The sequence below is a fragment of the Diabrotica virgifera genome, chromosome 8, assembly GCF_917563875.1.
Source record: "Diabrotica virgifera virgifera chromosome 8, PGI_DIABVI_V3a".
Taxonomy (NCBI): Eukaryota; Metazoa; Arthropoda; class Insecta; order Coleoptera; family Chrysomelidae; genus Diabrotica; species Diabrotica virgifera.
The window spans coordinates 93,707,422-93,723,495 of record NC_065450.1 but is presented as its reverse complement, the minus strand read 5'-3'; the positions used below and the strand labels follow the sequence as shown (position 1 = coordinate 93,723,495).

Sequence of the window (16,074 nt, the reverse complement as noted above, 5' to 3'; positions counted from 1 at the left end):
GATACAAAATGGTCAAGTAGAATAGAAGCTATAAAGCCATTCAATTTTCATATAACTAAAATTTCTGAGAATGTTATAGATATAGCAGATAATAATACCTCACAGAAAATAGACAGTATTAGAATAATTGATCAAGTTCTTAGTTCATTCAATAGTAGATCTGATATGATGCCTGGTTATGATAATTTTATGGTTTTTTAGTGATATTTTTACATTAATTGACGATGACATTTTAAAAAACTTTCTTGATCTTCAACAAAAGCTAACTGATCCAGTAAAAACGGAGGCGAATATTGATGCAACTGATTTATTTAGTGAGATAAAAGCTTTAAAATTATTTTCATTACCTGACTCATCAAATCCTCTTAACAATCTTCAATATATATATTTTTGAAAATATCTAACTGCATCTTTACCAAATATCACTATTTCATTAAGAATCCTTCTCACTTTAACTGTGTCTGTTGCTTCTCTTAGAGATCATTTTCAAAATTAAAGTTAATTAAAAATTATTTGAGATCTACTATGGTAGGGGAAGATTATCTGGTTTGGCCATATTAGCTATATAGCAAGAGCTCGTCAATAAAATTGACTTTGAAGATATAAAAGAATTTGCTGCAGTCAAATCTAGGGAAAGATCCATTTAATTCAATTTAGATTTTAACGTATCGTTTTCTACATTTAACTAATATATTAATGTTTTGAAATGAAACATAAGCTGTATTTCATAATATTCTAATGTCTTATTTGATTTTTGCCATCATCAGCATCAGTACAAAATTTGAAAATAAAAAATTATAGATTTATTTCAAATTTTCACGTGGATATAGTAGCATAAAAAGGAATGAATCCCTCTAATTGGCTGTATACCACAATAAAAATTACGTAAGAAGTAAAAATCTTCCTCTGTAGGTGGTATATAATTTTATTAAAAAAATAATTATACTTCTTAAGTAATGGATATAGTAGATTTAAAGGGTGCTAAAATATGTGCCGCACGCGGGCGCCGCTCAGCCTTGCGGGGGCCCTGATTGGACATTTGTGTTCAAGGGTTTGATCTGTGCACTATATCTGCTTGAGCCTTCAATGAGAAGGTGCGTTCTTACAAAAAAATGAGTAATATAACGTCAGAACAAGCAGCCAGAATTGTAAGTTTAATTGGAGATGGACGATCGCAATTTCTTGCTGATGTTGAGGAAATCCACCAATCCTTTGTTTCAAGTACTTAAAAAAGGTATAGAGAAAGTGGAGGGCACACAAAAGACCAGTTCCAGGACTTCCCAGGTGCACGAACACAACAGATGAACGTTATTTACATCTGTAGACTTTGCTTACACACCATATTACAGCTAGACAACTGCGAAATGACCTCTCCACAGCCTGTGGCCTGTAATGTTTGGTTCGTAAAGTACCAATTCGGTTAAAAACAGATTAAGGGAATTTGGAATCAGAGCCAGAAAGCCTGTTACTGCTCCACTGTTAACGAGTGCACACCGTATAGCACATTTAAGTTTTGCACCAGAACATGTAGATTTGGATATTAATGACTGGACTAATATTCTTTTTACTGATGAGCTAAGATTTGCACTTTGTGTATCCGACAGTGCAAAGTGTCTGTCGGATCCATAAAGTTCAAATCTGGACTCATCAATAGGCCGGGCCGCAAAATTAAAAAAAAATTTTTTTTGGTCGATTTTTTTTTAATTTCCCTACAAGGCTAGTTAAAAAAAGTTGAAACTAGTATTTATATATTCGTATACCAAATTTGCGCCAGTTTAAAAAATAAATAACCGGGAAGATTTTTTTTTATTTTTGAGGCTAGTGAAAAATTGTTAGTAAACTACTTTATTATTCTGCAAAATAAATAGTCCATATAATATATGGTAAGTTCGACCGGCCCCTTTATATATATATTATCAAATTCCCTTCTACCTATTGGTGTCGGGATTACAATAATAACTTAGATATTGTGTACAAATTTACGCCACTGTCTTCTATTTTGTGCCAATACTTTTGCTTCTTTCCAGGATTTGCCTCTCTTTTGTAGAACTTTTCCAATAGCTTGGTCCCATGTTTCTCTTGGTCTTCCTATCTTCCTCTTGATATTTACTTTCGCTTCCCAAATCATTTTTACCGGTCTTCTATCGTGTAGTCTTTGTAAATGTCCCCACCAGCTGATTTGTCTTTTTTCTATGAATTCTAAGATTGATTCCACCTCCAGATCCTTCCTTATCTGCTCATTTCTTACCCTGTCAAGTCTTGTAACTCCTCTCGCTCTTCTTAGGTACTTCATTTCCGTCGCTTGTACTCTGCTCTTCTGCCTCTCTGTTAATGTCCACGATTCACAACCGAAGGTGAGTATGGGTCTATATATTGCCTTAAAAACTTTCATTTTTGTACTTTGCGCTATTTCCTTTTTTCCTATAAAAGTTGTGTTCATTGCATAATATGAATTTATTGCTTTCTCTATACGTTTATCGATTTCTAAACCTTGTTGACCTGAATCTTCAATTTTTACACCCAGGTATTCGAAGCATTCAACTTGTTGTATATGTATACCATTGATCTGTATACTCACGTTTTCTTTAGTTTCTGCTACTACCATCACTTTTGTTTTTGTTAGGTTTAGTTTCATGCCACTTTCTTCTAATATTTCACTCCATGTTTGTAGGTTTTCTTGTAGGTCCTTTTCTTTTGTTGCCATTATAACGATGTCATCTGCAAAAGCACACTCTGATATTTCGATCGGTTGTAAGTTTTTGTATCCTACAAATAGGTGTTTTGTTCTCTGACTACATTTTTTAATTATTTCGTCCATAAACAACGTAAACAATGTTGGACTTAGTCCTCCTCCCTATCTTAGACCATCTTTTGTTATAAAATTTTCTGACTTCAGGTTTCTAGTTATAACACAATTCGTCGTATTTTTATATAGACATTCAATATTTTTCCTTAGTTTGGTTGCTATTCCTCTTTGTTCTAGGAGCGACCATACTTTTTGCCGAGGAACAAGATCAAACGCTTTTTGTAAGTCGATAAACGCAAAATATGCTTTTCCTCTTCTGAGTTTCGTTTTCTCAATGATCTGTTTAATAGTGAAGATGTGATCTTGCACACTTCTTCCTTTTCTAAAGCCACTTTGAGTTTCTGCTAATGTTGTATCGATTATCTTTGTCAGCTTTTCTTGTAATATTTGTTCGTACAGTTTCATCGCCGAGCATAAGAGCATTATGCCTCTATAGTTTTTGCATTCTTTTTTATCTCCAGATTTAAATATGGGTAGTATCAACGAGATCTTCCATTCTTCTGGTATTCTTTCAGCTTTCCATATCTTGTTTATTAATTGTAATAATATGTGTTGTCCTTGTACTCCCATATATTTGAGCATCTCAGTTGTTATTTTATCATGCCCTGGTGACTTTCCATTTTTCATTTTTGCCAATCCTTGTGTAAATTCTTCCCATGTTATTGCAGTGTCTTGCGTTTCTTCTATGGTTTCTCCGGTATTTGTCACGTTAATGGTATAATGTGGTGTTTCATTTTCAGTTGATAATAGTTCTTGAAAATACCTTTTCCATCTTTCCATTATTTCTTCTTCCTGTGTCAAAATGTTTCCTGTTTCGTCTCTAATTGTCAATTGAACTGTATTTTTTCCCCTTCTTAATGTTTTCATGGTCTTATAAAACAGCTTTTGTTTACTTTTACTATCTGATTCTAGTTTATCCCCGAATTGTTTCCAACTTTCTTCTTTTGCATCTTTTATCATATTTTTTACTATTTTTCGTTGTTCTTTATATTTTTCATACGTTTCAGTTGTTTTGTTTGATAGGTATATTTTCCATCGTCTTTTCTTTTCCTTTGTTTCTGATTTAATTTGTTCATTCCACCACGATGTCTGTTTCCTGTTGCTAGTTGTTCTACTTACGCCGCATGCCTCCTTGGATGCCTCAATAATAATTTCTTTTATACTATTCCATAACTGATCCACATCTGCATCTCTCATTATTAATAGCCTTTTTTCAATTTCTCGATTTATTATTTCTTCATATTTAGTTCTCACATTTTCTTCTGTCAACTTGTAAGATCTTATTGATTCAAATTCTACTTTTCTTTCTTTATTTATTTTCTGCTCCTCGTTCTTCATAATTTGGTGTTTAATTTTTGTTACCACCAGATAGTGATCACTATTGATTTCTGCACCTCTTCGTACTTTGGTGTCGGTAATGTTTGCCCTATAGTCTTTTTCCACTATTACATAATCGATTATTGATTTTTCTCCTCTGCTTATAACTTCCCGTGTGTATTTGTGGATATTTTTATGTTCGAAGACTGTGTTTGTTATTATTAGATTATGTAGTTGACAGTATTCAATCAATCTCTTGCCGTTATTGTTCCTCGTATCTTCCCCATGTGTACCTATTACTGTGTTATATTTGCTGTGTTAACTCTGCTGTTGAAGTCTCCAGCAATTAATATTCTTCCTTTGCATTCTTCTGTAATTCTCGTCAGTTCATCCCAAAATTTATCTTTTATTGCTGAATTGTCGTCTTCGCTTGGTCCGTATACGGCTAATATTATCCAGTTTTCTCCGTTTATGCCTGTTAGTTCTACTTTTAATATTCTTTCGTTAATTGCCTCCCACGTGTTTACACTATTTATTAGCTTTTCATGTATTATGCATCCTATTCCGGCTGCAGCTCTTTGTTTATTGTCCACTCCGCTATATATCATCAAATGACCTTTATTAAGTTTAATTTCGCCTTTGCCTTTTTTCTTTGTTTCCGATACTGTTAGTATATCTAGTTGTGCTTGTTCAAATTCCTCTATTAAATCCTGTTCTTTTCCGTAAATACTTCGAATATTCCATGTTCCAATTTTCCATGTGCTCGCTCTTCCTTTTATCATATTTCGTTTTCCTTTCCTTATGCTGGTCGTCTCCATGTTTCCATCCTGTATATGTTCCACTAGTTTTTTGAATTATCATGAAGAGTATTCGTACTTTCAATCGTATTTTTCTTTTTATTCCATATAAATTTTTCGCCATTTATAATTAATTTCTGGTACCCAATTACTACCTTTTTGTTCTGGTTTCTTTTATCTTTTGCTATTTCTTGTAGGCTTTTCTGGATTTTGTTCTCTTGTTCTGTTAAATCATGGCGTATAAATATTTTTTGGCCTTTGACGTGTCTTAGTTTGTGTTTATTTTTCATTACATCTGCTTTTTCTCGATTGTTCAGTTTTAGTACGCACATTGTTTCGTTTATTTTTTTCAATTTTTTCGCTTTAATAACAACTTGTAGCTTGTTTTCGACAAATTTTTCTATTTCTTCTTGCGCTTCTTCTTCATTGTCCCGTATTTTAAATCCACTTATAATTATGTTATTTTTCTTCTTGTATTTTTCGATGTTTTCGACTTTTTCTTCCAATTTTTCCAAATTTTCAACTTTCATCTTCAGTTCGTTAATTTCTTTCTTTAATTCTATATTTTCTTCTCTGAAAATTTTCAGTGTTTTTTTATATTCTTGAAAATCATTTTTAATTTCTTTCAGATCTTTGCGCATTTCCGACGTCAAATTTGTTATTAAATTTTTGATTTCGTCCCAGTCGCTCATCCTTATGTGGTTTGTATCACTCTGTATAAATATATCTGTGTGTGTATAACAATGTATTGTTGTTGTAAATAATCGAACGCTGACAGAGCGCAAAGCTACCCAACCCAATTCAACCTTGCGAAGGTCAAGAAGCTTATCCCTGTCAGCTTTTTCTGTTGTTTGTTTATCTTTCTTTATAACACTGTTTCACACAAATACGTATAAAGAATTATCTATTTATTTTATGCTAATTACAATCTAATGTTACCTGTAATTGTCTCAGTGAATGTAGTGTGGATGACTGAACTCGTACCGGCCCAATGTATGAACTTTGATACGGAGCGATCACACACACATGTACACACTATCACGGTTCAACCTAGACCCGTTCGACCGGCCCCTTTATTAAAATTAAATATTCTGTATCACTGGTGCGGACGTCCGTCGCTTCCTCAAACTGGGAAACAAGTTAAAACTAGTTGGAGTGCGCCAATTCTAATCAAGCGAGGCAAACTGTATCTCGTATCAGTTGATAGCCGATCATCAGAGTGTCACCACACGTGTTATACAACACCGTTAAGTGTTATAGGATGTGACGATCACGAGTCTCACCACAGGTGTTATACAACACCGTTAAATGTTATAGGATGTGACGGTACAAATGTAAATACGGGCTGGAAAGGTGGAGTCATTCGGATTATAGAAACGCGAGCAAATAAACCATTACAGTGGAGTGTATGCCTGTTGCACGCAAATGAACTTCCCTTACATTTGTTGCAAAAATTAGATGGTTACACAAAAGGACCCTATTCATATTCTGGGCCTATTGGATCCCTTCTTGCCAATTGCGAAAAAATGTCTGTTGTTAAATTTAAACCCATAGAAGCTGTCCTGCCTGTTGTAAACGAAAATGGTCTAAGTACAGATCAACAGTATTTGTACAAACTATCTAAAGCAATTGGAGATGGAATATGTTCTCAAAGTTTGGCAGAGAGAAGTCCAGCGAAGATGGCACACTCACGTTGGTTAACGACAGCTAACCGCATTCTAGAGTTTATGTAGCTACATCTGATCCTTGTGAAAGCTTAAAGATTTTATCTGAGTTTGTAATAAAAGTATATTCTCGTATGTGGTTTGAGATAAAAACACAGCCAAGATTGGAATATGGAGCCAGGCATATATGGAAATGAATGCTTTTCCGAATAATGTGTCATTGATTATCAATAAGTTATTCAAGACAATGCTTATTTCGTGCACCCGGAAAACGTTCTAATTTCTATGTTAATAGACTCACGTCAACATATTAGAGAGGTTGCTGTCAGCATAATTTTAAAATGTAGGAAAGCTGGCATTAAAAATCGTATTTTCAAAGTACCTCAAATCAATTTCGATGCAGAAGATTACATAGATCTCATAGACTGGATGAATAATACTATAACACAATCTCCTCTAACACAGCATTTGACCGGCAAGGAATTGTGGGATATGGTGAAACAAGTTCCAAATTTTGGCCATTTTCCTTGCCATACTCAAGCGGTGGAGAGATGTGTTAAAATAATTACAAATGCGTCAATAAAAGTGTGTGGTGAAGAATCTAGAGATGGTTACATCCGAGCTAAACTTGATGCCAGAAAGAATTTGCTGATATTTGAAAGTAAATGTCAATAATATGCTTCAAAAAGTGAGTAAGTAAAACATAATATACATTTAATTCTGAGCAAAGGAGGGTGGGTGGGTCGAACTCGCCGTGCAGCTATGTCCTCGTGGTGAGTTCTGGGTTGAATGAATATACGGAATAATGTTAAATATTTGCAAAATATTTCATTGCAAAGAACCTTTCGTGCCGAATATTGATTCAAGCGAAGAGTTACACTATTCACAGCACATAAAAATTGTAAATATGAATTTTTTACCTCGCTTATATTTTTAGTCCTGAGGGCCGGTTAAATTTTTTTAGATCAAGATGAAAATTTTTTTACGAGATAATAGCATCGATATTAATATTTTAGACATTAACCCGCCCCAAAAATAAAGCAAAAAAAAAATTTTTTTAGGCCCCCGGGGGCCCGGTCAAAAATAATTTAATTCGGCCCATATTTGGTACATAGTATTAGGACGACCATATACAACTTTTTTTTACTAGCCCGTTTAAAGTTTCTCAAAAAAATTTGTTTTGCCCTTTTTCGGCCCGGCCTACTCATCAATAAAAAGAGTATTAGCTAGTCGTTAATATCCCAAGTCTAACAGAACTCATTCTAAAAGATCATTATTTCGCAGTTGTCTAGCTGTAACATGATGTGTACGTAAAGTCTGCAGATGTTAATAACGTTCACCTGTGGGGTCCGTGCATGTGGGACGTCCTGGTCTTCTTGTGTATCGTCCACTTGCTCTATACCTGGATTGGTGGATTTCCATAACATCAACAAGATATTAACCCACAATTTGGGCTGCTTGTTCTGATGTTATATTACTCATTTTTTGTAAGAACGCACCTTCTCATTGAAATCTCAAGCAGACATAGTGCACATATCAAATTCTCGAACACAACTGTCCAAAATAAATATTCTCCTTTAGTAAAATTTTGTTTACTTTTTTCGGCAAAACCACGCTTCAACTTGAAATATTATGGGTTTGTACACACCTAAAGGAGATGATAGGCGAGTATTATACCATTCTTCTAAAAATTAAAAATTATTTTTAAAATTTTTTCTATTTCAAAAATTATGCGACACTTTTTGTGATTGGTGTAGATTAAGAAACAATTGTCTTCCTGTTCATAAAGAAATAGGTATAAATTCACTCCATGCAATGATACTAATGAGAACAAACATAATAGTGTGTGGGAAATAAATATAGACAGCGTTTTCACGACAGGTGTCTTATAATGAGACGAGACTAGTATTTCTTACAGTCTCTTTTACACATCATCGGTCGTTCAAAACGGATTTGAACTAAAGGCTACAGCAAGATAAGATGGTAAAATCTGCGTTCGACTGGATTCCTATTTGGGATTGGGCACTCGAAAGTACATACTTAAAAACACCCTTAGCCAAACAAAAATATTCAATTGGGCGGTTAATGTGCTTAAAATATGAAAAAAAAATCAGCGAAAAATGCAGTTTTTTCTAATTTAGATCGTTCTTTATCCACATGCAGTTGAAGTTATGTGCTAAAAACATGGAAAAGTACATATATTAAAAAAGGCGTTTGTCGTATTTTCAGCATTTTTTTATTTGAAAGCGGCGAACTTGATCCCGGTATTAGAAATAACAAAAAATTGTATCAAAAATCCTTATTTATTGACATACAGTTGAGTTTATACGCTACAAACAAGGAAAAAAAACAAAAATATTATCGCCATTCACAAGAACGGAAAAAATAAACGAAAGATAATTACATATTTAGAGGTTTGCCAAAAATTACCTAAATAAAATACCATTTCTTTAAACAATCAAATATTTTCCTAGGCTCATTTTTGATCCAAAAAATCTAAAAAGAATGTGTGGACATCAAAATGTATGTTCATAATTTTCAGATTTTTTAAAGCAAAGAATTGTCCAGGAGTTCTTTTTCCAAAAAAAACACATTTTTTGCGAAAAAAACCTCTTGGGAAGCTAAAAATTTGGCTAAGGCTTTTTAAGGGCATATTTTACCATCTAATCCCGTTATAGCCTTTCGAAAAGTTGAATGAAAATAAATAAACATATGGTTTAAAAAATAAAATGAGATGAAATAAGCTGACATGTTTTCACCTACAATTCACTACATGCAATGATACCAATAAGAACAAACATAATAATATGTGGAAATTAAATAAACATAGACAGCTTATATAAAAAAAAAAGATTCAATCAATACAGGAAGTAGGTCAACGATTTTTCGAAACGGATTTGCACCAATTTCTTTATGACTGGCCACAAAATTACAAAATGTGGTACGAGAAAATATAACAGCGGAAGAATTATACCAGCAACTTAAAAAATACATTCATGATGCTGCAAGTGAAGCTTTGGGGTATAAAGATAAACATGAAACAAAAAATCAAGAATGGTGGTCGGAGAATATGCAAACGTTAGTAAACAAGATATTGAAGATATATATATACAGCATTAAATCGAGATGTAAACAGAGCAGTAGTGAAAAGTAAAAAATGAGATGTGGGACCGAAGATGTGCAGAAGTGGATTGGTATATGGGTGGAACAAGAGTAGGAACAAGAGGGAATGAAAGGAAAAATCTAACAAAGTTAATAGATCTGAAACAGTGGAAACACCAATATGAGGTCTGTCTTACTAACAGAAGATATATGTAAATTCCAAGAGATCGAAATGGAAGAATTATCTGAACATACACAAATAGTTGAGATAATAACCAGAGAGTTAAGCGAGGCCCTCAAAAGATTGAAAAACGGTAAAGCAGCAGGACCTGGAGACATCCCAATTGAGTTGGTAAAGTAAGGACTAACAATATTACATGAGATGTTGGTTCAACTATTTAATAAATTATGCTTAAAAGGACAAAATATCCCTGATGATTGGAATGTTAGATACATCAGCTCAATATACAAGAAAGGGGATAAACGCATATGTTGTAATAATAGGGGAATAACTGTTACCAGCTCAGTGGGGAGGTTGTATTGTATGGTCGAATAAATAAAATTAGAATACGAAGACATGGAAGAACAAAATGGATTTCGTGCAGGAATATCGTGCACTGATAATATATTCGTTCTGCAGCAGGTAATAGAAAAACGGAACGGAAAGGCATACGATACGGTACCTTTGAAATAGCTATTTGTATAACAAGGAAGGAAAGTGCTACTTTTCCTCCCGATAATGAAGTTTACTGCCCGACGCGTAGCGGAGGGCAGTAATCATTCAAGGGAGGAAAAGGCACTTTACTCCCATGACATACATATGGTTTTTCCACCTTCCTCAAATTAATAGCAAGTCATTTTTCCTTAATTTATTTATGTAACTAACCAACAAAATTTATTAAAACTAAAACTAACAAGTAGGTACAATATAACTGTCAACTGTCAAATATAAGTCAAATAATTAATAGGTTTGTTCTAGCATCAGTTTCAAAGGGTTTGAAACCATCAGCGAATAGTGGACCAGCGCGAGTAGAGGGGATAGCACTGGTGACTGTATTATGTTCTCTTACTGACCAACTGTTTGCTGACGGTTTCTGACTAGTTTCACTGTTTGCTAGAACAAACCTATAGTAAACATTGTTAAATCAAAATACCAATTTACTGTTTTTTACCATTCTGCAAAATACAGTGTGTTTTATAAATAAACGTTAAAATGTAATACTTACGTAACAGAAAATAGATATTGTACTATATTGTAATAGGGCGTCAATAAGTTATATTTTATGAATGAAATACCATGACGTCACTTTTACTTTTCCTCCCTAGGGAGGAAAAGTACAACTTTGCTCAATCAGGTCCGGAAAAGTATACACTCGGTAAAGGTAGGTGGAAAAAACTGTTTCAAACATTGACGAAAGTAGGTCTCGGTAGAGAGTATGTGGATGCTATCGGAAATATATACAAAAATGCAAGAACTGTCGTTAAAGAAGGAAACTTTATATCTGAATCATTTCCAATAACAAAGGGGCTTAAACACGGATGTTGTCTGTCTCCGACCTATTTAAAATATATATTCAATCATCACTAGAGCAGTGGAGGAAACAAGTATCCTCCAAGTATATAAACAACTTTGTTTTTCGCAGATGATCAGGTATTCGTAGCGATTGATGAGGAATGCATGGACTACATGTTTAGAAAACTAAAGAAAGAATATGAAAAATGGCGCCTCAATATGAATATGTCAAAGACAGAGTATCTTAAAATAGGGGATGATGAAGAGGACCCAGAGTTGGAAATTAGAACCACAAAACATGTAAAGAATATAAATATCTCGGATCTATAATATCTAAAGAAGGCAGTACCAAGAGACATCGAAAACAGAACGCAGCAGGGCAAAAAAGCGGTAAACATTCTAAGCTTTCTACTATGGTCTAAAGATATAACGCTGGTACCTATGATTAATGTGATTTCTAATACATTTCCAGTGAAAATAATAACTCTTTGATAAGTGTTGGCGATACAATTTTTTTGTATATGCGTGTCCGCGAAGATTATAACTCCCAAACTATTTATAACTAAAAGATTTAGTTCATAATAGATGCCGACGAAAACAATTATTTCCCTTTCTGTTTCTGTTTCTGCCGACGAAAACAATTATTTCTGAGAACTTTTTAGTACAGTAGAGGCAGAGCGTCGATTATTCGAACGTCGATCAACCGAACTCCCGACTCCCGCGCCCCGCACTCCAGTACCCAGCAAGCGTTAGTAATTAACGCTTAAAATATCTTCAATAATTTTCTTCAATACTGTATCCAAAAATATGCAAAGACTGCACTTTTCTGTTTAATTGCTATTTGTCATTATCAAGATATAAATAAATATGTAGGTATATAAATATGGCTTTTATTCACTTGTGGATAAATATGTATGACTATATCAATATAGTTCGATTATCCGAACAAATCGGTTTTCCGAACACCCATGTCCCCCAATTAGTTCGGATAATCGACGCTCTACTGTAATTATAATTTTGGTGGACCCACAAACAGAAATGATGTTTTTTGCTGTTACTCCTCAAAAAATAAATTTTTTCGTTAACACTTTATTAGGGATTATAATTTTCACAATCATCTGATCGAAAATAATATTTTTCGCGGCGTTCATTGAAAGTTCTATTCTTAACGGCATTTTTCGGAGTTATACTTTTCGTAGGCGGCGGCGATAAGACAATAAAACGAAATTGACAATCTATCGAACCTTGGTAGAGCCTATTGTGACTCATTTGGCAGGTCACAAAAAATGATTGAAAAATAATAGACGTAGTAGAAATGGATTACCTAAAGGTACATATCCATACGTTGGTGCTCCGTGTAGCTGCTCAAATGGATACGGCATGCGCTCGCAAACCGGTTGAATCGAAAAGGGTGAGCAGCGAGCACCAACGTATCCACTACGTGGAGCTGCTACACGGAGCACCCAAGTATGGATACGTACCTTTAGGAGAGCGTGTGGTAGATCACATCAGGAATGAAGATATTAGGAGGAGGACAATTACTGTATATTTTCAGTGTAGATAGAATTGAAATGAGACAACTAGTGTGGTATGGTCACGTGAAACGAATGAATGAAGATAGATGGCCAAAGAAAACTTTAAATTACATACCACAAAAAAGAAGAAGGGGAAGGCCTTCTTCTTTGCTGGTTGAGGTTGCCTGGGAAGAAAATGTACGGCACATAATGAGAGATCGAGCCATCAAAGAAGACGAATGGATGGACAGAAAACTATGGGGGTCGAAATGCGAGAAGCGGTAGAGATAGAATGCAAATGAACAAAAGATATGGTTTAAAAATAGAATGAGATGAAATGAGGTGAGATGTTCTTACCTACCTTATGCCCAGTCGGTTCAGGTTCAGGTTCCTGTTGGAGATCCATAGCTCGAGGCTCTGGTGATTTCTCCACATGCTCCGCTTTCTGTGGACTCACCGAAGCTTTCACAACCGTTGAAGGCGTTAGAAGCGCCTCAATGTCCACTCCTTCCTGATCGTTTGGTATCGTCGGAGGAACCGGAACGGGAACAGGAGGTGGAGCTATAGACGTTGGTACTACCATCGTGGGTGTGACACTGGGCGTCGACATGGGGGTAGGCGTTGACGTTGGCGTCGGTGGGGTCGGAAGAGGGGTAGGCGTTCGCGACTTGTCAGTCGCTTCTCTGGCCTTCTTGGCTGGAGGATGCTCTGGCTGTTGCAAAAATGAAACTTAGTATATTGTACACTATTTAAAACGTAAGAACAATAATTCTAAGATTAACATGATAGTATCAAACAATAAATCGTTACAGATGCTCCTGAGAGAAGTTTATAAAGAGTCATAACAGCAGCATACATATTGACGACTCACTTTTGTTTTATTAAAACAAGCACTCTATTATAAGTCAAAGGAAACGGACTATTGCTACTGTACTCCCGCTCATACTTCGGGGTGATAACTACAGTATGGCTCGCCCAGCTTGCCAATTCATGAAGTATAGGTTCACACAATGGTTCCAAATGCTGAAAACGTGGTCATAATGTGAAAACAAAGTCCCCATCTAGGGATTTTCATGTTTACAGTTGTTTTTTCATACTGTCGTAGATTCGTAATACGCAGATATAAGGATCAGGCTGGATGTATTCAGGTTCATAGCTTAGGAACAAGAGTACCATGTCCAAGGTTATTTTGGTCGGCAGAGAAAGTGAAAAAGAACGCGTATATTGAAAACGCTGTAAAACGTTTTGTAGTTTATCAATTTTATCGCTGTAAGCAGATTTTTCTTTTTTAAGTATGTAGTAATGTAATATGTACGTTAAATTAAGATTTAGTAACAATAAATGCCCTAAATTTGTTAATGCATAAATAGTGAAAATATACTTGAAATAATCAACATTTTGTAAAGATACATTCAAAATTCTGCATAATTCTGCGACTCATATTTATTAATCCTTAAATATATAGTAAGAAGATACAGAATCACTTTGGTTTAGCTGCCTATGACTGCCCATGCATTGCTGATAGTTGTTTGAATACAAATGTGGGAAATGGCGCATATTACATGATTCTGGCGATTGTTGAGTATGTATGGATGGTTGTACAATTTTTTTTGTTATGGCATGGACTTTATGTCAATCAGCCAGTCACAACATGACTCCTATATCAAGAAGATTAAATATTTCAAGACCGTAAGTCCATAAAATATCAATAACGAAGAAAAATTAGTTCAATAGCTGTTGAGAGGTAATTTATGTACTGAAATAAAGAGATGGTACTAAGCTAAGGTAAGCTAATTATAGCCTCCTTTTAACATCATAGGTGTGTTCAAAAACGATTTACAAAAAATTAATACCAATAACAATAAGATAAGAATAATAAAATAAGAATAATAATAAATAAACAAGACAAGGTGAGGTCCTCAAAGTTCCATAGCAAGTTTTTTCGTTGTTTTTATCTTCCGCGGCTCCCTACTCAATTCGAAAGCCGCCTTGCTAGGGACTGTCCAAGTTGCTCACCATATTTTCTCTATATGTATACATACATACACATATACTTTTAATACTTGAACTACAAAATTATTGTACTTCATAAAGAAAATGTATCGGTAATCAGCAATTTCAAAAATCCCTTATAATATAAAATTTTAAATAAATAGGCATTTAAAATAAAACTTTTTAATTTCTTTCAGCCATATTGGATCGGCCATTTTGTTTTTCAAAACAAAATTAATGTTATATTTGTAATCAGCGACCTTAAACTACGAAATTTGACAAAAAAATTTGCGTTTTGATTGATATTTTCAATTTCTTTCCGCCATTGTGTTTTTCAGAAAAGATAATGTCAGTTTCGTATTCAGCGATGCCAAAAAGTCTTTCGTACGAAAGTAATTCCGAAATGTATAAACAATATACGCTTTTAAAGGTTCATGACCATGACCACGTTTTCGGCATTTGGAACCACTGTGCGTCAGGCTCCACGTGCAGAATCTCAATGTTAATGTGAATTATATTTAACTCACTGGTGCCTGGGTCAAACAAGGTTAAATACAACTCGCGTGGCGTTCAATGTGTTAAGGGAACAAAACCCTAATAAAATTTTTATAGGGTGCAGAAATTTCACGGTTATTTTTTTTTAAATGTTCCTACCACAAGAATGCCACATGTCCATTTTCAATAAAAAATCTATAATAGTTTTCGATATATTGAAAAAAAAAACGATTTTCATTTTGTAACTTCAAAGGGTTGTAACTTTTTTTGTGTGAACATGTGTAAGGTAAGTTGGTGAAATCGAACTATTTTTGGTCCCAGAATATGTGATGTAAACTATGACCTGCCTTTTTGTTACACCCCGTATACCTTTCTACAAAATTATGTAATACTAACCTCTACTTCTGGTATACTGAGCTTTTCCACCATTTCCGATTCTCTGTGTCTCTTAGTAGAAGCCCCAGATGTAGACGTAAGGAACTTATTCTGCTCTTCACTCATGGCTTTCGCCATCAGCTCGATATTCGTCCGGCTGAAGTGTTCTAATGCCTCCTTCATCTGCTGCTCGTGAGATTTCTTGGTAGTCTGACTCACTTGAGCTTCCAAAAGCTTCGTAAAGTCAGATAAGTTTGGCAACGCAGTCTTTTTCTCTTTTATGGAACTCGAGAAGTCAGTTGGTAACATTCCCCGCAAGTTTTCCAATGCTTTTCGTTTGTCTTCTTTCTTGTCGGTTTTCGTTTGCTTAAGGGTGATATCTAGATTGTTGGCTGCTTTGGAAATGCTTTCCAAGATTTGGGTATCGGGTGGCAAGAGTAGCTGTTGAAGGTGTGCGTCTCTACTTGACGATCTTGGCCTACTTTGAGCGCTTTGGCCT

At 34.8% G+C, this 16,074-nt stretch overlaps 1 protein-coding gene across 13 annotated transcripts in view; it reads right to left on the bottom strand.

Moving 5' to 3' along the window:
• The window catches only part of LOC114339291 (chromodomain-helicase-DNA-binding protein 7), a 281,299-nt gene that overhangs the window by 6,962 nt on the left and 258,263 nt on the right, over positions 1–16,074 (bottom strand). For all 13 annotated transcript variants that reach the window (XM_050658452.1, XM_050658455.1, XM_050658458.1 and 10 more), the window contains 2 exons: positions 15,597–16,072; positions 13,075–13,425 (listed from right to left, as the gene is read on the bottom strand). In XM_050658452.1, the coding sequence (XP_050514409.1) occupies positions 13,075–13,425; positions 15,597–16,072 (827 nt within the window). The remainder of the gene's footprint in view (positions 1–13,074; positions 13,426–15,596; positions 16,073–16,074) is intronic.